We start from the raw sequence: 23,996 nt of genomic DNA on the forward strand, positions 1-23,996 counted from the left end.
ATTAGATGAAGCATAGAGTTTAAGAGCAGGGTAGATTAGATAACTTACAGTGTGGAAACAGGCCCTTCAGCCCAACAAGTCCACACCGCCCCGCCAAAGCGCAACCCACCCACACCCCTACATTTACCCCTTACCTAACACTACGGGCAATTTAGCATGGCCAATTCACCTGACCTGCACATCTTTGGACTGTGGGAGGAAACCGGAGCACCCGGAGGAAACCCACGCAGACACGGGGAGAATGTGCAAACTCCACACAGAGAGTCGCCTGAGGCGGGAATTGAACCCGGGTCTCTGGCGCTGTGAGGCAGCAGTGCTAACCACTGTGCCACCGTGCCGCCCACATAGCCTGCATAAAACATTGATTAGACTACAGGTTGAATTCTGTGTGCAGCTCTGGTATCCAGATTATAAAAGGTCTGTGATAGAGCTAGAGGACTATGCAGGGAAGATTTACCAGGATATTACCTGGGCTTGACAGTTTCAAAGTCATACAGGTCTACAGCACACAAAAACATCCTTCAATCAACCAGATCTGCACTGGTCAAAAATGACCACCTAACTATCCTAATACGATTTTGCAGCACTTGGCCCATAGCGTTGTATGCCTTGGTGTTGCAATTACACATCTAAAAACTTCGTAGCTGGTATTAAATTTACAGGCAGTGAGTTCCAGATTCCCACCACCCTCTGGGTGGAATACTTTTTGAATTGAATTGAATTGAATTAACTTTATTGTCACCATGTCAAACGAGCAGTGAAAAGTTTACAATTTGCCACTTACGGCGCCATCTTAGGTACAAGGTTTACTTGGTCCATTCTTGGTTCAGATTCTTCAGTACAAATTCTTAGGGAAAATCAAAAATCGGAAAAATAAAGAAGTAAGAAGTCCAGCATTACAGATCATAGGGATCAATGAAAAAACAGAAATAACAACTTCAGAACGCCAGTCCTTCCAGCCCAGTCTACACTGGCATCTACCCTCTTGTCCACGCCCAGGCTTGACACTAGATTGTACCAGGCTTTGCCTCAAGATGCCAAAGGCTGGGAGACTATTGTGGAATCACCTAGAGGCTAGAGATGTACACTGCAGCCACACCAGGCTGAAAGACTGCCATTCCAGGCCGAGGGACTACCACACTGGATCTAAGGCCCGTCTTGCTGGGTTCACATCTTGTCTGAACCTCTTGCCTCTTACCTTAAATCTGTGCCCCAAGTCATTGATTCCCTCCACCAAGGGTAAAAGTTTCTTTCTGTCTAGCTTATCGTTGTCTCTTATAACTTTATACAACTCATTCATGTCCTTCCCTCATTCTACCCTGCTGTAAACTTCTTGACCATTGCAGACAGGTGGGCCACAGGGTCTTTTCCTGTGCTGTTCATGCACAGTTTCTTATGTGGGAGGAAATAACAGGCCACTAAAGAATTCAGAAAGTCAGCAGCATAGAAATTTGTATAGATGTGTTGATGGTAAATTAAGCAGCAAGAAAACATCTTTTTGATTACATTTTGTGTTCTTTCAAGAGAAAAAGAATTTTTAACAGAGCCTGTATTAAAAATAAACTGACTGAAGTTACAAATACAGCTAAAGATAAAGTCTATCCTGAAGCATACTCAACCTTTCCTACTCTTTTCCATAAAAATACATTCAAGAGACTGCAAATCCATGTTGCTCTTTAAAGCACAGCTCCACAGCATTTTAGAAGAAAATACAGTTTCAAGATACTAAAAAAGTGGTTGTCTACATTGAGAAAACTCACTCTAAGAAGGTTCATGGTGCCCAGGGAATGTCAATTATCTCCACTTTTTTTTTTCAAATTGGCACAAAGATCAAAACAAAGCCTCTTTCACAGTCAGAAACCTTAAGCAGAGTCTTAAAAGGACCAAGGTCAGGGGAACAGCTATTTTAAAAGGATCAAAGCCAGTTATAATAGTGGAAGCCTAACCACAATTATGTGCTTTAGGCACGGGTAACATTGTTGTCTGCAGTCAGCTAAGTACAGCAATGTAAAAAAATCTATCAGAGATATACTTTTCTTGGTATTGCATTCCTGATGAAGGACTTATGCCTGAAAAGTTGATTCTCTGGCTCCTCAGATGCTGCCTGTCCTGCTCTGCCTTTCCAGTGCCATACGCTTTGAATCTGGTCTCCAACGTCTGCAGTTCTCACTTTCTCCTTTTCTTGATATCTCTAATGCATGTAATACCATGTACGGGACTTTTGATTCCAAGGGACCATCAAGCAGTTTCAAGCTGCCGTTTCAATGTAAACATTGCTTAAACTAGTCTTGGATAGAAATAGTTTTCAGGGATGTTGAGAAAAGGCCGGGGATTGACACTAAATAATAGAACTAGTGCAGGCATGACGGACCAAATGGTCTCCCTCTGTGCTGTAGCAATTCTGTGATTTTGAGAACAAAGATTTCAAGATAGAAATGTGGATTGCAAATTCATCATTATGAATTGGTCATCCGTTGACCCCTTTACTGAATGACAACTGTTCAAACAAGGGATTATCATTCCAGTTTACAGATGAAGTAATGGATGGCCCTATAAAGGAGCTCTAAATTTCCTGCTCACCACTAGCAAAATCACAGATTTAACACATACTGACTTTGCACAGACAATCTGTAAGTTCAAAAGAAGATCTTGACAGCTCTCCAAGACCAGCTCAAGGTATGAATTAACTTCAGGAGTAACCAATTCTAATTCTTCTCAGACAGATGGAACCCCCTAGGGTGCATTGATTAATTTGTCAGACGGTACCGAAGCAAAGGGCACGAGTGTGACTTTTCTGAAGAGGAACTGTCAAAGACGCTCATGGAATTAGTTAACATCTCCACACTAATTAAAGTTTTCATGACATGATAAAGAGGCCATATCACTAGTGCATCACTGGAGGAGGGAGATGGGGAAATGGGTGTGAAGTCAAATGGGTGTGCAGCCACAGCTTTAGACACAACAATATGGTTGGTTGCAGTCAGCTAAGTACAGCCTTAGAGGCTCATAGAGTCATAGAATTCTACAGCATGGAGACAGGCCCTTTGGCCTGAACTGGTCCATGCCAACCAAAATGTCCATCCATGTTAACCCCATTTCCCTGCACTTAGCCCATATACTTCTAAACATTTCCTACCCGTGTATTTGTCCAAATCCTTTTAAATATTGTTAATGTATGTGTCTCAACCACTTCTGCTGGAAGCTTATTTCATATGTTTACCACCCTCTGTGTAAAAAAGTTGGCCCTCAGGTTCCCTTTTATTCTTTCCCCACTAACCTAAATCTGATTCCCCAACCCTGGGAAAAAGACTGAATGCATTCACCCTATCCATACCTCTCATGAGCTTATGGATCTCTATAAGGTTCCCCACCGCCCCCATTCAGTCTCCTAACGTCTAAAGAAAAAAAGTCCTAGCTGTCCAACCTCTCTGTATAACTCAGACCATTGAGTCCAGGCTCCAAGTGAGGACTCACCAATGTCCTGTACAACTTCAACATAACTTCCCTACTTCTGTACTCAATGCCCTGACTGATGAAGGCCAGTGTGCCAAAAGTCTTCTTCACTGCCCTTGTCTACCTGTGACTCCATTTTCAGAGAATTGTGAACCTGAACTCCAAAACCCTCTGTTCCACTATACTCACTAAGGCTCTACCATTCACCATGAAATCCTACCTTGATTTGACTTTCCAAAACGCAAGACCTCAGACTTATGTATATTAAACTCTATTTGCCATTTTTTGGCCCACTTCCCGAGCTGGTTAAGGTCCTGTTGCAATTTTCTGATAACCTTCCTCACTGTCCATGATACTGCCTATTTTAATGTCATCAGCAAACGTACTAATCATGCCTTGTACACACTTATCCAAATCATTAATATGGCCTTCTAACAAAATCAGAAAGAGATATGGTTTGTTGTACCTATGCAAAAGCCATCCAGCTTTTCTTGATATCTGCAATGCATGTAGCACCGACGGATACACGTGTGCTGGACGTCTGATTCCAAAAGTCAAGCAAGACACCAGCACAAAACACAGGTGCCCAATAAGATGGTAGAATACCACAATGCTGGCAGCAAGGAAAGTATTAAGAAGTTGTATAAACAGAAACACACCAATAAGGCTCAGAGCTAACCAACCTACAGACAAATTTCAGATGATCAACTTTTCTGCCTTGCTAACCGCACACACCATATTGACAGTGTAAGGCAATCAGAAGTTTTACAACCATTAATATTATGTGAGAATATAAGAATTAGGATGAAGAGGCTATTTGACCCCTCAGGTCTGCTCTGCCATTCAACAAGATCATGGATGTGCTGCCCAGGCCTTAACTCCTCTTTCATGCCAGCTCCTTATGGCCTTCAATTCCATAACATTTCAAAAAATTATCTACCTCCTTTTCAGTGATCTAGCTTCCACAACTCTTTGGTATAGAGAATTCCAGACATTTACTGCCCTCTGAGAGAAGAGATTCCTTCACATCTCAATTTTAAATCAGTGTCCTTTTATTCTGTACCCATGTCCCTGAGTTTGACATTCCTCCGCTAGCAGAAACATCATCTCAATATATCTATCTTGTCAAGCCACCTCAGAATGTTTTTTGATTCAATTAGGGGATGAGGGTGTTGCTGGCTAGGTCTGCATTTATTGCCAGTCCATTATTGTTCAAAGGGTGGTTGAGTCATCCGCATTGCTGTGGGTTTGGGGTCACATGTAGTCCAGATCAGGTAAGGTTGGCAGTTTTGTTACCTAAAGAACATCAGTGAACCAGATGGGTTTTTCTGACACTCGACAATGGATCAATGGTCATCATTAGACACTTAATTCTCATTTTGTTTTGTTGTTAAATTCAAATTACATGTGGCAGGATTTGAACTCGAGTCCTTAGAACATTCCTGAGTCTCTGGATTAATAGTCAAGCAATAATATCGCTAGACTATTGTCTCCCTGAATCTTATATGTTTCAGTAAGATCACCCATCATTCTTCTAAATTCTAATGAATAACTCCCTAACCTGTTTATCCATCCTTGATAAGCCAATCCTTTCATCCCAGGAATCAGTCTAGTGAATATCTTTTGAACTATCTTTATGCTAGAACAGATCATTCTGCTATAATGCACGTTTTGCTAACACAAATTCACTGTAATGCGATTGACAAATTGGGCACAATGTTTCTAAAGCACAAACTTTTAAAACATGTGTCGGCTGTAACATAATTACATTGCCAACACTTTAAGCACTGTTTGTAAAGTGTGATTTTTCTATAATGCGGGGTTGCACAAGATCGCAACCATCGTCTTATAGAAGAACTATCTGTGTGTCCTTTTTTTAAATATGGGGATGATACTTGCACACAGTACTCCATGTGTGACATCATCAAAACTCTGTACAGGTGATACAGAACTTCTTTATTTTGATCTTCCGACCCCCTAACTGTAAAGGCTAAAATTGCACTGCCTTCTGAATGACATCTGCATTCAGAATGCACCTGGATGCGAACATCTTATATTTTGTGTCTAAGAGCACTTATGTCAAGCACACACTGCAATTCTTTTGGAATCTCTCTTCATTTAAATAACAGCCTGCCTATTGATTCTCCGCAATAAAGTGCAGAGAACCTTGTCCTTTCCTACATTAAACTCAGAGATAGTGATGCAGATGCTGGAGAGTCAGAACTGATAAAGTGTGGAGCTGAAAATAGCACAGCAGGTTAAGCAACATCAGAAGAGCAAGAGAATTGACCTTTCAGGCCGGGACGCTTGTTCAGGATGACATGAAACTCCATCTCCCAACTTCTGTCCTAAAGAGGCAGAATGATATACAGCAAAAGCTAAAATCAACAAAGGAGCTTGTCCCATCATATTATTGGTATATATCTTGAAAGATACATACCTCAGTAATTGACACTTCATATTAAAGCCTACAAATATACCTTTTGAAGAAGCAGATAGCCTAATTGTACATTCTCTAAACTGTTAATCCAAAATGTTCTGGGGACCCAGGTTTAAATCCTGCCACACAGATGGTGGAATTTGAATTCAATAAATGTCTGGAATTAAGTCGAGTAATGATATTGAAACCCCATTTACCCATCTGGTTCACTAATGCCTTTCATATCTGCCATCCCCAGCTGGTCTGGCCAACATGTTCGAGACCCAAAGCAATGTTGTTGACTCTCAACTGCTCTCTGAAATGGTCTAGGAAGCCTCTCAGTTGTATCAATTGCTACAAAGTTTCAACAAAGAAATGAAAACTGTATGGATCACCTGGCATTGACCTAGGCACTGGAAAAGACAACGGCAGAAACAGTCCTGTCAACCCTGCAAAGTCCTCCTCACTAACATCTGGTAGTTCATGCCAAAGTTGAGAATGCTGTCTCCCAGACTAGTTGTGCCACAGCCTGATATAGTCATACTCACAGATTCACATCTTATAAACAATGCCCCAGGCAGCACCATCACCATCCCAGGATATGTCCTGTTCCAGCAGCAGGACAGACCCAGCAGAGTGGCTCCACAGCAGCACTAATGATCAAGCTAGTCAGGTGGGGACATAGCTGCTGAACTGGGGTCTGCAGCATGCGGTGAGGGAACCAACAATAGAGAAAAACATACTTGACCTAATCCTTACCAATTCACCACCTGTAGATACATCAGTAAGAATGACCATTACAAGTCCTTATGGAGGTTAAGTCCTGCCTTCACATTGTGGATACCCTGTATTGTATTGAGTGGCAGTGTCACCATGCTGAATGGGACAGACTTTGAACAGATCTAGCAACTTGAGAGTGGGCATCCATGAGGCTCTGTAGGCTTTCAGCAGCAATAAAAATCAACAAGATCTACAACCTCATGGCCTGGCAGATTCCTCCACTTTACCATTACCATCAAGCCAGGGAATTAACCCTGGTCATGGAGAGTGCAGGAGGAAATGCCAGGAGTAGCACCAGGCAAATTTGAAGATGAGGTGTCAAGAATGTGAAGCTACCAAACAGGACAACTTGCATGCCAGACAGCATAAACAGTCAGTGATAGACAGAGCTAAGTGATCTCACAACCGGCAGAGCAGATCTAAGCTCTGAAGTCCTGTCACATCCAATTGTGAACGGTGGTGGACAACTACACAATTCACTGGAGAAGAAGAATATATTCTTACACTTGATTCTCTCCAAAATTATAGTAGAGTAAATGAAACCTTCTGAAAGGGCATGTATAATCTCTTAGCTATTATAATCTAAAGATTTTTAAAAATACTTGATTCTTCAAACTATAAAATGAATTTGCAGTATCAATGATTGTTGAAGAAAACTCTGTTGGAGTGTTTTGATTGATAGTCCAGCTGGTGTAGCATTTATTTGAGCAGTTTCAAAGTAATTCAATAAAATTACTTGTTGAGACTTGCCTAAGAGCTATTCATCATGAATGACTGGACGAGTTTCAAAAGTGACAGGTGACAGTCTTTAAAGAAGAGATTTAAAAACTTTGATACTTTAATGAATGAGTGATTTTTTTGCAATCGCATCTGTATTTTGAAGGCTATAATTGCATTTGTTTTTTTTTCTTAGCTAAATATGGGCACCTGAGATTTGTCTGGTTGGTATTGAATTGGCATAGAGTTTATGTTCACTCATAGGAGGTAAGGTAGTGTGGAAATGAATTGGCATGGAGGCTTTGAGGGATGGATCGTAGTGTGTTGGAATGAATTAGAGAGCCTCACATCTTGAGAACTGAGGTTGCACCTACCAATCACCATTCCTGACCCTCACCCATACTTGTGTCCTCTTAGCATCTGCCTCTGATAACACCTTGTACCAGAACCACCACCACCAACACCCCCAAACAAAAATCCTGTGATTCTGGACATTTTTGACTGAGGCAGGTAGTAGCAAATCAGGAATTTTCCTACCTTGGGATATGTCTGCCACCCTTCACCCAGCCTACCTCAGAGCCTTGATCAACAGTGAACTTCAACTTCAATCTGTACTGTACTTCAATCTGTTATTTTGATCCATGTAGTCTCATATTGCTCTAAATCTTTTGTAGCTGTGATTTTGGAATCATGTTTTTCTTTTAAAAAAGCAAATATTGGGATGCTGGAAATCTGAAATAAAAAGTTAACAGAGGGCAAGTATTCAGTGGGTTCAGCAGCACTTGTGGAAAGAGAGGCAAACACTGACTGGTATCTTCTGACCTGGATCAGAGTCCTTATTTCTAATCCAGACTCGACAAGATGTTAGTCACTTACCTTTGGAAGAGTTTTCCATGCCAACCCGAGGAACAGCAGTCTTCCCAGCCAAAGGAGCACAATCAAGTCCAAGAGTCTACACTGGCAGGATCAGAGAGGATCAGTAGATAAAACACAACCCTCTCTTTGCAGCAGTGGTTGCTATATTTTGTAGTTTACAGATTCTAAAGCCACTTCGATAGCGTGGCAGATACGTGGGTTGGATGGGTGCTTAGTCACAGATGGAAGGGTTGTTAGGGTGCCAACTGGGGAGGGTGCCTGGGATTTAGGACGGGGAGAGTATTAGAAGTCTGTTAGAGGTTGGGGTGGAGCTGCAGGTCAAGTCAGGTAATGGGAGGTGGAATCGGAAGCATTGCAAGACAGGGATGTGAGGTGAGGTGTCCTTGGGGGCTGGTGGGCATAAATAGGCTGGGATGATGTACTTAATGGTGAGGCGCAAATGTAGTTGTGTATGTATCTGGGAGGTAGAGCAATTTTAATTCCTCTAACTTTTCCTGGCTAATAGTAGTAAGTCAGAGCCCTCCAAGATCTCTTTCTAACTCAGAGTTAAGGACTTTGTCGAAGCCTAAAGCCACCAGGTAAATGCTTATTGGAAGTTTAATCTTCCTGGGTAATACCTGCATTAGGACTTCTGAATGTTCCTGATGCATAATTCTGGTCTCTGCTTAAGCAACAACTATCTTCCTCCTTGAAGATTTGGGAATTGGTTTCTGATCAATGATTTTTCTCTTGTCTGCTAAGACTTTTCTGTTTGAATTTCATAAACGATTGAAGTTAATGTTTCCTACTTTGTTTTTTGGCTGCTAAAACAAAAGACTGCTTCCTTCCCCTCCACTTTCTTTAATATTGGAGCCAATTTTACTGGCCTTTGGGAAGGGGGCCTGGCAGGTGGTTCAGCAGTAAAAGACCAGTAGCCCATGTCTGATTTGTTAGTCCCATCGCAGGGGGCAATACCTTTCCGCCAGAACACTGTAAATTACTTGCCCTCTCCAAGAAGTTGGCCAGTGGATTTCTATAATAAATGTCTGGTCAAGAGGTAATTTACCAGGCCAGTGGCATTTTTAACATAACACAGCAACCCACCCGCAGCTGAATTTGCACCAGACGTCCCCCAGCTAGGAAGCACTGGAGCAGAGGCACACGACTGCTCCATGTGCAGGAAAGGCTGCTCCTGCAGCTCCAGTGATCTTTGCAGGCCCCCCCACCCGTTCCATTGAGTATTTTCTTCTTTACAGCATAGCTGGCCGGCCTTAGCAGTGACCACTTGACCTAAGTGATGCTGCTAAGGTTTCAGACCTTCTGATTGAGTTGGCAGCATCAGGAACATGCCTACATTCCTTAAACCCCTGGTGGCCCTGCTGGCAGCCAATTAAGAGTCCCCTAATGATTAAATTGTCAAACTGGACCTGCATTTCACTGTGATATTGAATGTTACCAGGGTAACATTCAGACCATAACAACTGATGCCACATTGACGCCCACTTGTAAAGTGTTAAACCGTAACTTGGCCACATTCTAAGAATAAAACATCAGCAACTCAGGCGTAGCTGTTCACACTTGCCGGGACCTGGGCAGGCAAGTTGTCTAACTATTTTAAGGCAGTAGAACAGTTTCATAAACAAGGTGAAGCCCTACAACATATAGTTGACCTTGATTGATACATCAAAACAAAAGCCTGTAGAATTGTGCCATACATATCTGACCCAGTTTCAGCTGGCAGTACAGCCCATTAGAAGATGAAAAGTACTTCCCAAGATTGCCCAAATTCACCTAGACTACTTGCACCCCACCCACCTTCATTTTAAAAGTACAACTTTATTTTAGAATTAACTCATTGCTGAATACATCATAAAGATTTCTACCAAACTGACTGCCATCTACCTGTAGTTTTCAATAGTTATACCATTTAGTAGGTCTCAGTTAGATTTGGTTTTAGAGCAATTTTTAACAAATTACAGTATTTTTGAATTTTTTTTTAATATGCAAGGTTTGTACTGAGTCTTGTTATCTGTTGACAGAGGAGGCTCTGAAAGAACTTCAGGATCAACTTGGTAAGTTGAAAGATGACCTGAAAAGGAAATTGTTTTATTACAATAACAACTTTCAATGTCTAGATCAAACCTTGTATATTAAGAAAAAATCTTGAGTACTGTTATTCTCTCAACAGAGAGATTGCAGCAAGGTGAAATTTCAGGAGAAGAATTGGGTAAGTTTCAAAGTAGAGAAAGTAAATGTAGGAACAAGGGATGCAGAATATCAGGATGTGTCATGCGTCCAAATGGTTTGTAGAATTATTGAATCATACAGTACAGAAAAGGCACTTTGGCTCATCAAGTCTGCAATGACACCAAAACAACTCCAAAACTACACAAATCCCACTTTAACACACCAGGTCTATAGTCTTGAATGTTATGACACTTCAGGTGCTCATCCAAGTAATTTTTTAAAGTTTGTGAGTTTTCCCGCTTCAACTAACCTTCCAGGGTCAATCTACCACCATCTGGGTGAAAGGTTTTTTTTATCTCAAATCCCCTCGAAACATCCTGCCTTTCACCTTAAAATTATGGCATCTTGTTATTGACCCTTCAAACAAGGGGAACTGCTGCTTTCTGTCCACCCTGTATATGCCCCTCATAATCTCATACACCTTAGTCAGGTCCCCTCTCAAATTCTCTGTTCCAAAAATAAACAACCCAAACTTATCCATCCTCTCTTCATTGCTAAACTGCTGAATCCCAGGCAACATCCTGGAGAATCTCCTCTGTGTCCTTTTCAGTGCAATCACATCCTTCGTATAGTGTGATGACCGGAAACACACATAGTACTCCAAAGTCCTGTACAGTTCCAACATGACCTCCCTGTTCTTCTAATCTATGTTTGGTTGATAATGGCAAGTGTGCAGTTTGCCTTCTCAGCTGCCCTATTCACCTGTCCAACCACATTTGAGATCTGTAGACAAGTATCCCAAATTCTTTCAATTCCTCTGAGCTTCCTAGTGCCCTGTCACTCACTGAGTACTCCCTTGTCTTGTTCCTTCTTTAAATGTTGTTTGTGCACACATTTTGAAAGATATATTTCAACATATGTTATGCAAAAAAGGTGATTCAGTCATAGGAATCAATATTCTATAATATTGTGAAGGGGACTATATGGCTGACCATGCTACAAATGATAGACATGTCACAAATGAATTTTACAAACTGAAATGTATATTTTACAAAACGTGTGCACAGAAACTGCTGCAATTTCATTGACAATCGGTCCCTATGATTATCAAATTTCTTACAACATACCCAGTGAGAATCACAGAAATACAAATGTTTTGGTGCAGGAGGAGACCATTCGGCCCATTGTGCCTGTGTTGGCTCTTCAATTGAATGCCATTATTTATTACCAGTCTCCTGCTTTTTTCTAATTCCCTTGCATGTTCCTTTTATGTTGAAATTAAAGGCAGGCAAAGCTGTTTGAAAACAGTTCAGTGTTTCTTTCTGGAGTATTGATTATAACATTGATTGTCTAGAGAAACAGCATCGACATGATTGGCTAAATGGTGCATGTTCATTTGGATAGTTGGATTAAATTAGTACACTCAGGTGGAGATTTGTTTTTCAGGCTGGAGGTCTATGACTGGTGGTGTGCCACAAGGATCAGTGGTGGATCCACTGCTTTTCATCATTTATATAAATGATTTAGATGTCAGTGTAAGAGGTATGGTTAGTCAGTTTGCAGATTACACCAAAATTGGAGGTGTAATGGACAGGAAAGAAAGTTACTTCAGAGCACAGTGAGATCTTGATCAGATGGGCCGATCGCCCAAAAAATGGCAGATGGAACTTAATTTAGATAAATGTGAGGTCCTGCATTTAGGTAAGGTAAATCAGGGCAGGACTTATACTCTTAATGGTAAGGTCCTGGGGAGTTTCCTGAGACCTTGGAGTGCAGGTTCGTAGTTCCTTGAAAATGTCTTTGCAGTAGACAAGGAAGTGAAGAAGTTGTTTGGTATGCTTCCCTTTATTGGTGAGTGTATTGGCTGTAACAGTTGGGAGATCATGTTGCAACTCAACAAGACATTGGTTAGGGCACTTTTGGAATGCTTCAATTCTGGTCACCCTGCTTTAGGCAAGATGTTGTAAATCTTGAAAGGATTCAGAAAGGTTTACAAGAATATTCCCATGGTTCGGTGTTTTGGGCTATAGGGAGAGGCTGAGCAAGCTGGGGCTATTTTCCCTCAAGTGTGAGGCTGAGGGGTGCCTTTAGAGAGGTTTATAAATCATGAGGGGCATGAATAGAGTAAATGGACAGGATCTTTTTCCCAGGGTGGGGAAGTCCAAAACTAGAGGATACAGGTTTAGGGTGAGAGGGAAAAGATTCAAAAGAGACCGAAGGGGCAACTTTTTAAAATATTTGGAATGAGCTGACAGTTGAGGTGGTGGAGACTGGTACAATTACAACATTAAAAGGCATTTAGATGTGTACATAGAATCATAGAGATGTACAGCATGGAAACAGACCCTTCCGTCCAACCTATCCATGCCGACCAGATATCCCAACCCAATCTAGTCCCACTTGCCGGCACCCGGCCCATATCCCTCCAAACCCTTCCTATTCATATACCCATCCAAATGCCTCTTAAATGTTGCAATTGTACCAGCCTCCATCACTTACTCTGGCAGCTCATTCCATACACGTACCACCCTCTGTGTGAAAAAGTTGCCCCTTAGGTCTCTTTTATATCTTTCCCCTCTCACCCTAAACCTATGCCCTCTAGTTCTGGACTCCCTGACCCCAGGGAAAATACTTTGTCTCTTTACCCTATCCATGCCCCTCATAATTTTATAAACCTCTATAAGGTCACCCCTCAGCCTCTGATGCTCCAGGGAAAACCATCCCAGCCTGTTCAACCTCTCCCTATAGCTCAAATCCTCCAACCCTGGCAACATCATTTTAAATCTTTTCTGAACCCTTTCAGGTTTGACAACATCTTTTCGATAGGAAGGAGACCAGAATTGCATGCAATATTCCAACAGTAGCCTAACCAATGTCCTGTTCAGCCACAACATGACCTCCCAACTCCTGTAATCAATATTCTGACCAATAAAGGAAAGCATACCAAACACCTTCTTCACTATCCTATCTACCTGTGACTCCACTTTCAAGGAGCTGTGAACCTGCACTCCAAGGTCTCTTTGTACAGCAACAGTCCCTAGGACCTTATCATTAAGTGGATAAGACCTGCAAAGATTTGCTTTCCCAAAATGCAGCACCTTGCATTTATCTGAATTAGACTCCATCTGCCACTTCTCAGCCCATTGGCCCATTCAGTCAAGATCCCTGTTGTGATCTGAGGCAACCCTCTTCGCTGTCCAGTACACCTCCAATGTTGGTGTCATCTGCAAACTTACTAACTGTACCTCTTATGCTCGCATCCAAATCATTTATGTAAATGACAAAAGTAGAGGACCCAGCACCAATCCTTGTGGCACTCCACTGGTCACAGGTCTCCAATCTGAAAAACAACCCTCCATCACCACCCTCTGTCTTCTACCTTCAAGCCAGTTCTGTATCCAAATGGCTAGTTCTCCTTGTATTCCGTGAGATCTAACCTTGCTAACCAGTCTCCCATGGGGAACCTTGTCGAATGCCTTAGTGTAGTCCATATAGATCACAACTACCGCTCTGCCCTTATCAATTCTCTTTGTTACTTCTTCAAAATATTCAAGTTTGTGAGACATGATTTCCCACGCACAAAGCCATGTTGACTATCCCTAATCACTCCTTGCTTTTCCAAATACATGTACATCCTGTCCCTCAGGATTCCCTCCAACAACTTACCCACCACCGATATCTGGCTCACTGGTCTATACTTCCCTGGCTTGTCGTTACCACCCTTCATAAAGAGTGGCACCACATTAGTCAACCTCCAGTCTTCCGATGATACAAATATCTCAGCGACAGGCCCAGCAATCACTTCTCTAGCTTCCCACAGAGTCCTAGCATGCACCTGATCAGGTCCTGTGGATTTATCCACCTTTACCCATTTCAAGACATCCAGCACTTCCTCCTCTGTAATATGGACATTTTGCAAGGTGTCACCATCTATTTCCCAATTTACTATATCTTCCATATCCTTCTCCACTGTAAATACTGAAACAAAATACTCATTTAGTATCTCTCCCATTTTCTGTGGCTCCAAACAAAGGCCGCCTTGCTGATCTTTGAGGGGCCCTATTTTCTCCCTCGTTACCCTTTTGTCCTTAATGTATTTGTAAAAATCCTTTAGGGTTAAATCCTTACCCCTATTTGCCAAAGCTATCCTTCTTCCCTTTTTGCCCTCCTGATTTACCTCTTAAGTTTTCTTCTACTGCCTTTATACTCTTCTAAGGATTCACTCGATCTATCCTGTCTATACCTTACATATGCTTCCTTCTTTTTCTGAATCAAACCCTCAATTTCTTTAGTCATCCAACATTCCCTATACCTGTCAGCCTTTCCTTTCACCCTAATAGGAATATACTTTCTCTGGATTCTCGTTATCTAATTTCTGAAGGCTTCCCATTTTCCAGCCGTCCCTTTACCTGTGAACTTCTGCCCTCCATCAGCTTTCCAAAGTTCTTGCCTAATGCCGTCAAAATTGGCCCTTCTCCAATTTAGAACTTCAACTTTTAGATCTGGTCTATCCTGTTGCATCACTATTTTAAATCAAATGGAATTATGGTCTTGGCCCCAAAGTGCTCTCCCACTGATACCTCAGTCACCTGCCCTGCCTTATTTCCCAAGAGTAGGTCAGGTTTGCACCTTCTCTAGTAGATACATCCACATACTGAATCAGAAATTTTTCTTATACGCACTTAACAAATTCCTCTCCATCTAAACCCTTAACACTATGGCAGTTCCAGTCTATGTCATAGAGTCATAGAGGTGCACAGCATGGAAACAGACCCTTTGGTCCAACCCGTCCTTGCCGACCAGATATCCCAACCCAATCTAGTCCCACCTGCCAGCACCCGGCCTATATACCTCAATCCCTTACTATAACCACCCTATTGTTCTTACAGATAGCTGAGTTCTCATTACAAGTGTGTTTCTCAATTTCCCTCTGACTATTAGGAGGTCTATGATACAATCTCAGTAAGGTGATCATCCCTTTCTTATTTCTCAGTTCCGCCCAAATAACTTCCCTGGATGTATTTCTGGGAATATCCTTCCTCAGCACAGGTGTAATGCTATCCCTGAGCAAAAACGCCACTCCCCCTCCTCTCTTACCTCCCTTTCTATCCTTCCTGTAGAATTTGTATCCTGGTACATTAAGCTGCCAGTCCTGCCCATCCCTGAGCCATGTTTCTGTAATTACTATGATATCACAGTTCCATGTTCCTAACCATGCCCTGAGTTCTCTGCCTTCCCTGTTACGCTCCTTGCATTGAAATAAATGCAGTTTAATTTATTAGTCCTAACTTGTCCCTGACTGCCCTGACTGTTTGACTCGCTTCTGTACTCAACTGTACCAGTTTCATATTGACCTCTTTCCTCACTATCTCCCTGGGTCCCACCTCCCCCACCCCCCACCATCCCCCCACCCCCCCCCCACCTTACTAGTTTAAATCCTCCCAAGCAGCTCTAGCAAATTTCCCTGCCTGTATATTAGTCCCTTTCCAATTTAGTTGCAATCCGTCCTTCTTGTACAGGTAACGTCTACCCCAAAAGAGATTCCAATGATCCAAAAATGTGAATCCTTCTCCCTTACACCAGCTCCTCAACCATGCATTCATCTGCTTTATCCTCCTATTCCTGCCCTCACTGGCTCGTAGCAAGTTGAAGTGCTGATAATTAAGGTCCAGCTGCTTTTAACAACAAAAAACAGTTTTACAATAATCAGATCACTAAAGCTTACTTTGGGTGACCTCTTTCAATTCTCTGTCCCTGAAACCATCTTTTGGGGGTTATTGGAGTATTCTAGCTGTGAGAGTTATTTTCCAATGGCTTTGATGTCTGTGGTCTGGTTTGGACCGTTCAACACTGAACTGAAGAAGAAAAGCAGTGTCATTTTCAGTGCCTAGTTAGTCTGTGACTGGCAACACAGTATCAGGCAGGTCAATGTCAGGTTTTCTTTCATTATGTACTTATTTCATGCCAGCCTTATTGGAAGGGGAATTATGCCTCTTTGAAGATACACCCAAATTGCTCTGTGTTAGTTAACCATGAAGTACATTACAGTTCTGAAAATATAGTGTTAATACAATGAAGATCATCAGTGGCATAAAGTGTGTACGTTAATTCCTGATATTTTTGCAATTGGTTTTGCAATTCACAGAATCACAAAACCATTGCAGGGCAAAAGGCTATTCAGCCCATCATGCCTCCACTGTCACATTAAAGAAGCATCGTTACCCAGTGATAATCTCCTGTTTCTCCCCCATAACCTTACACAGTATGCTTGTCCAAATAATCATCCAATGCCTTCCTGAATACCTCAGTTGACCCTGCTTTCCCCGCACACTTCTAAGCAGTGTATTTCCAGACCCTAACTGTTGGCTCACATCGCTCTCGCTTCCTTTGCAGAGTACAGTATTTAAATTTAGTCCCTCATGTTCGTGTTTCTTGAACGAGTGGTGACAGTTTCTCCATATCTACTCTATCCAGCAGGTATTAGCCAATTTGATGCGAATAACTCAGTTTTCACTCACTCTACAATATTCAGTTCAACAATTTTATTCAACATACCTGCTTATGTGGTACTACTTTAGATGTTTGAATGTTAAGTGAACTTTCAGTGTTACTTCTTCTGTTTCTTTAGCTGTTAATTTAGTCTACAGAAGGAATTATGTTTAAATTAGCAGCTAGTTAACCTCTGAATAATGCTTTTACACAAAATTAATTATTCAACCTTAACCCCAGATGACACCAATCCAAATCTCTCTGTGCTACAATTTAAAGAAACATCTGTTTCAGATTCAGAGTCATGGGCACTACTTTGCAGTTCTACCACTTTGTAACTTTCATGGCCCACATTTGTACTGTCTAATAGAAGCAGTCCGTTTGAATCATTTCAACAAACCTCTCTGCATGAAGTGGTTTAAGGTTGTTGGAAATTGCAGCAGTCACACTTGAATAGGAGGTATAAGGCATGTACTGCAACTTAACTACCAATCAGAAGCCAATTCTTAATATTTTAGATGTGCAGAGTTTGAACTCTACCTTTATTCTCTGTCAACAGAGAGATTAATGAATGAAGAGCAAATACTTACAGAAGGTGAGTTAGAGCACGAGGGGTGATGATATCAAATAATATTTCAAGTTTTACAAAAGGTAACTAATTTTTAACTGCAGGACAGATGAAAGAAAATCAAAAAATTACATACAAATATTTTGTTTATTTCCAATTGTTTTTGGAAAACAAAATAATGGCAGAAAATAGCCAGTGTGTTAATTAGGTTTTGGCTTAAAGAATACTAGCAACAAATAATTTGTTAGCCTGCTGTGATGATGGATAACATTGTCCCACTCATTGGGTTACCAGTTCCTTGATCCCAGCTGCTCTCTGAAATAGGCATACCCCCCCCAGCTTGTGAACACAAAATCTGGAAAATCTAGACAGGATTTTTGAAAGTTAAACATGTTTCACTTTGAAAATTAAGAAAACAAAGGAACCTTTGTCAAGCACATGTAAAGGTTTAATAACAGATAATCATCATACCATTTCATAGAATTCCTACAGTGTAGAAAGAGGCCATTCAGCCCATCAAGTACACATTGACCCTCTGAAGATCATCCCACTCAAACTCACCTCCCCCTATCATATCCCTGTAACCCCACATTGCAAATCCACCTAGCCTGCACATCCTTTCATACTTGGGGCAATTTTGTATAGCCAATCCACCTAACCTGTTGGACTGTGGGAAGAAACCTGCGCAGACACAGGGAGAAAGTGCAAACTCCCAACAGGCAGATTCTTGAGGCTGGAATCAAACCCAGGTCCCTTGCACTGTGCGGCAGCAGTGCTAATAACTGAGCCACTGTGCTATCCATGACCCCCATAGAATGATACAATGTAAAGCCATGTTATTCGTAACGTTTTGCCCTTGTCACTGTCTGTAGAGGTATCCAAGCTGATATAATTACACAACAGTCAGCTCGGTAAGAGCAGGGAAGTGAGTGTGGCAGCACTTCCCCGTCCATTGCAGTCTCAAAATTGCCATCGCTCGTTGTCTCTAGCAGTTTTTGATCCATATAGATTGCTGATTGGGACCTACTCCTTATGGGATCCTGTGACAAAGTTCATGATTTTTGTCTTGTCACGGAGTGGGGATAATAGAGGCATGTTATTGGAGTTGGAGGCATGGGCAGGGCATTAACTTCCAGCACTATTTGTTGATCTTTGATTACCTCCTGATTCGGGCAATCAGATATCAACACAAACCCCTCCCCCCCAACAACTAGGCGGGCACCCCTGGTTTCGCAGTCACCAAGAAAGCAGGGAACTAGAGAGGTGATGGGTTGAGGGCCTTGAGCAGCATTCATTGATCACTCAAGGGCCTTAACTGGTTTGGGAAAATCTCCAATGGATTTTCTGTCCCAGAATTTACTGGATGAGGTGGCAAGAAAGGAGTGAATATCTCTCCAGGGCCAGCTTGCCCAATTCTTCCTCTTTCTCACCAGCTCTCTCACCATGTCCAGGGAGGGGAAAAGAGTAGTGATCATCTGGCAATTGTATCAACAAAGCAGGATAAACATTATGAATGCTCAGCTCTAAGAATGACTAATGCCCTTTCAATCTCAGGAAACAACATTTACTTAGCCGAAGACGGCAAGGAAAGTGTTGTTAGATGAATCGTGTATTACCTTGAAATAAGGTGCTGTTTGTTTGAACAGTATTTTCATTACCTGTGAGATTAAGAAGTCTCAAACAGATAAAGGCATTGGTATTTGTGGCCCTGATTTTCATCCTGAGGGTGGCAGCACAGCAATGAGACATATCTCATATCTGCAAATCCCATATCGAAGATGGTACCTCTCCATCATGGTGGGGCTCCTTGGGATGTGGCTATGTAACCCAATATGAGGGAAATAGCTATTGGTTATATATACAGGCTGAGCCTGAGACATACCTCCATGCACCATCACTACAGTTTAATAGATAAAGAAGGAAACAAAAATCCATCCCTCCAGCCTTCACCGTTTCCATTCTGTCCCCCATCAGTCAGTCCCTGTCCTATCCATGCCATTTCTATTCCACTTCATAATACTCCTTACCACTCTATCCCCATTTACGCATCCCAATAGCTCCCCATACCCTGTTGGCCCTCTATGTCCTAGATACCATCTATATCACACTATGCCCCACTACCCTCCCTCCCATACCTCCTGGATCATTCCATGTCCCTTTTACCCAACTACTAGTTGTGACAACTTGTATATATGCAAACAAACACAGAAAGTAGAAGTGTGGTAGATCAGCCAAAATCTGCACAATGAGAACAGAGTTAATGACCAGCGTAACTGTTCTGCAGAACTCTAGTATAGTATAAGTGTAAATGAGGGATGCTTGCAAACATAACATCAAGAAGGGAATTAAGGATTATACTGATAGAATTAAATGAAAAAGGCTGAGAGGAAAATCAAGGAGCATAAATACAGGCATCGAGAGTGAGGTGCTAGAAAAGCACAGCAGGTCAGGCAGCATCTGAGGAACAGGAGAATTGATGTTTCGGGCATAAGCCGTTCATCAGGCCTGCTGTGCTTTTCTAGCACCCCACTCTCAACTCCGATCTCCAGCATCTGCAGTCCTCGCTTTCTCCTAATAAATACAGGCATGAACTGATTGCATAGATTGTGGATCAGGTTGTAAGTTTGCTCGCTGAGCTGGTAGATTTGTTCTCAGGCATTTCATCACCATACTAGGTAACATCATAAGTAGGCCTCTGGTGAAGCACTGGTGTTCTGTCCAGATTCCTATTTATGTGTCTTAGTCTGTTGTGGTCAGTGAAATCGCTTCCGGTACTTTTTCTGAAAGGTTGGTAAATGGGGTCAAAATCGATATGTTTGTTAATGGAGTTCTGGTCTGAATGCCGGGCCTCTAGGAATTCCCATGCATGTCTTTGTTCAGCCTATTTCAAGATGGATGTATTGTTCCAGTCGAATTGGTGTCCCTCTTTGTCTGTCTGTAGGGATACCAGTGATAGTTGGTCATGTCTCCTGGTGGCTAGTTTCCAGCTAGTTTGTCCAATGTAATGTTCATTGCAGTCCTTGCCGGGGGTTTTGTATATGATGTTCATTCAGCTGGTTGTTGGTATGGGGTCCTTTAAATTCATCAGAAGCTGTTTCAGTGTGGTGGTAGGTCTATTGTCCAGGACCTAAACAAGAAGACACAACATGCCCAGAGACTAAAGCCACCCTGCCAAATAGCAAAGACATCTCAGAGATGATGACCAGATTACTCTGGCCCCTTGGCATCATGGTAGCCCACAAACCTACCACCACACTGAAACAGCCCCTGATGAATTTAAAGGACCTATACCAATAACCAGCAGAACAAACGTCATATCCAAATTACCCTGCAAAGAGTGCAACAAGCGTTACATTGGACAGATGGGCAGGAAACTTGCCACCAGGATACATGAACACCAACTAGCCACCAAAAGACATTAAAAACTATCACTGGTATCTATACACTCAGATGAAGAGGGACACTAGTTCGACTGGGACAATACATCCATCCTGGGACAGGCTAAACAGAGACACGCACAGGAATTCCTAGAGGCCTGGCGTTCAAACTGGAACTCCATGAATGAACATATCAATTTGGACCCCATTTACCAACCCCTCAGAAACAGAATCAGGGGTGAAATCACCTACAGAACAGACTAAGACACATAAATAGTAAGTGGGACAGTACACCAGCGCTTCACTGGAGGCTCACTGATAATGTTACCGAGCATGGTGATGAAATGTCTGAGGATAAATCTACCAGCTGAGTGAGCAAACTTACAACCTGATGTCTTCTTCTGTCTGTTGCCTCAAACAGCGAGCAGAATTTAACTTGAGCTCTGTTTAATCAAGACTTCAAAATTATAACAGTGCTTAACTGTCATAATTCTTTGACCTTTTAGGCTTTTTCAACAATTAACTCTCTGAACACTTGCCTTTAAATTAACCCACAGTGCAGTTTTGTCACTCCGGGTTTGTTGGGACATTACTTTTAGCTTGACCTAACCTCCTGCAATGGCTCTGACTAACTCTGAATAGCATTGTCAGCTTGGATGGGGTTTTGAAATGGAGACCCACAAGACGAAGCAGTGGTAGTGAAAGGGCTTGGGAAGGCCTGAAATATCATTCTGAATATTTAATCAATTGGTATTGTGAACAAAAGCTTTTGCTTGACTAGATAGGGAGAAGGATGATATGTACAATTCACCCCTTGCATACGTGCTTTGTTGCTGATACACTCTCTCCATATAGTCTTCCTGGACTTTGGTTCCAATGCATTATCATTTATGTCTGAGAATGGGATCAGGAAAGCAAATCCAGCCACCAGGAACCCCACAACGAATAAATGATGGAGGAAAATCCCTGGCAGTGCTTTTAGGAGCTCCATCAGGTGCTAAATCTTTCCATCTTCTTCCTTTTGCTGTTTCTTTATCACCACCCAGTGCCCGGGAGTGGAAGAAAGCCTAGGCATCAAGTCTCGCTTGGAAAATGTCTGCTTAATATGGAAGACCAGAATTTTCTGCCTGGGAGAACTACTATATTCCTAGATTGGATAATTCTGTGATCAGCTGACTTCTAACAAACATGGCTTTCTTTCATTCTTTAGAGACGTAGTTTCCAATTTTATGAATTTACATTCCCTGCAAACATTCCTTTTGAAATCTACATCAATTAATTTGACATGACTGTAGTTGTGTTTTGATGGCAGTATTTAGTGCTTGTTTGCTATAAACATTTTAACTAACTGTTTCATAATCAGAAATGGAAAAACATATGGCTTCAGGTCTGCACCGAACAGCAAGACGAACCTGTCCTGCCAGGCAGCTGACAATGCCCACACTGCCACCACCACCACCTCCACCATCAGAAGCAGCAGAGGCAAGCCAAGAAGGTAGAAAGACTTAGGAGAAAAGCTTCTGAGATGCACTGGAATATAGACAAACCACCAGAGTGAAATTGGTGGGAGGGTCACTGCTGTGTGCATTGTATGTAAGTTATTTGACCACAGGTTAGAAGTAAGATTGTCTGAATTTACAGATGACATAAAGTGGAGATGATGAAAATCAAATCATATAAAATTGGCAAAATATATACATGGGGAATCTAGATTAAAGAGTGTGGATTTATAAAGTGCTCTTCATACCATCGCTATAACTTCACCCATTGAAATGCTTTTGGAATGTAGTCACCATGGGCAAATGTGGCAGCTATCTCACTTACCAATGGTGGTGGTTGGGGGATGTGGGGGGGATGTGGGAGGGGGTGCTCTCAGGATACATCAAAGTGCTTTGCAGCCAATTTTGAACTGTCTTAAAGTATAATTACTAAAACACAAATTTGGCATAGCAAGGTACCAAAAATATCAATGTGGTAATGATTAGAAAATCAGTCTTAATGTTGGTTAAAGAATAAATATTGACCTGCTTGTCCTCTGTGAAGATGGCACCTCCAACACTGCTGCACTGAACTCTGAGACAAAATAATGTGCTCAAGCTTTGGAATGGTATTTGGAACTCTCAGAATTTTGACTTGGAAACAAGAATGCTTCTAAGCCACAGTCAAAGCAAGCAGTTCCTCACCACACAAATTCCAACAATAGCCAGATAATCTAATTGCGATGGCATTGATTGGCAAATGTTTGCCATGGTACTGCTAGAATTTCCAGCTTTTCTTTCACTACTATAGAAACTTTAACATCCACCTGAGCTTATTGGAACAAGTTCAATTTCTCTGCTACAAACTGTCAACTCTAACATTAGAGTATAATCCAACATTCCTAAATAATGTAAGTGAAGTGTCATGGGAGCCTTTACAATCACAGTCTGGCATGGCCCTTTAACTCTGTGTTAATTGTTTAAATGAGACTAGTTCAATATTACTGCAGCCATCTATTTACAGCTGATTGAGCCTCTTCAATTCTTCAGTGTTTTTGACATAAAAGTATATTACTGACTGCTTTCATTCTTTGCTTTATAACTGCATCAAACCAGCCCCAGCGGCCCCAGCACCTCCACCTGCACCAGCCGCACCAGCCTCAGGAGCCCGACCAAAGACCAGGGCGCAAACATGTTCAAGGCTTCGTACACCTTTACCATGTGAGTACTGATGAAGGGAAATTTGAATAATTTTTGTAAATGTACATAGTTTAAGAGAGACTCTGATGTGTTTGGGCCTAATTTCAGATACTTATTGCACGCTCAATGCAGAGCCATGGGTTGAACTTTTTATGGAGTTGCGAAGATTCTGCGGGGACCTGCAAAAGTAGTGCACAAGCCCAGAACCAGACGCTCTGGCCCCACTTTTGACAGATCCAATTATTGCCCATAAGGGACAAGGAGCATGACTTGATTCACGCAGATGAAAAGCCAAAACTCAGCAGGGCTATTGGAACACACTGCTGAGTTCAAATAGATCACATTCTTCCGCAGTGTGAGAATTGTAAATTTACGAATGACATATAAGTGTTCCTAGAGGCCAGCTAGAATTGTAAAGTTGTGAAAGTATATTAATCTCAATCTTTTAAATATATTTTGAAACATTTTGCATG

General features: G+C 41.9%; 1 protein-coding gene across 1 annotated transcript in view; it reads left to right on the forward strand.

Annotated features, from left to right (window-relative positions):
- The window catches only part of LOC140480292 (uncharacterized), a 142,495-nt gene extending 118,940 nt beyond the window's left edge, over positions 1-23,555 (forward strand). Inside the window, exon 19 of the mRNA XM_072574996.1 lies at positions 23,440-23,555. Coding sequence (XP_072431097.1) covers positions 23,440-23,555 — 116 coding nt within the window. The remainder of the gene's footprint in view (positions 1-23,439) is intronic.
- The last annotated feature ends 441 nt before the right edge of the window (positions 23,556-23,996 follow it).

This window comes from Chiloscyllium punctatum, chromosome 8 (assembly GCF_047496795.1).
Source record: "Chiloscyllium punctatum isolate Juve2018m chromosome 8, sChiPun1.3, whole genome shotgun sequence".
Classification (NCBI taxonomy): domain Eukaryota; kingdom Metazoa; phylum Chordata; class Chondrichthyes; order Orectolobiformes; family Hemiscylliidae; genus Chiloscyllium; species Chiloscyllium punctatum.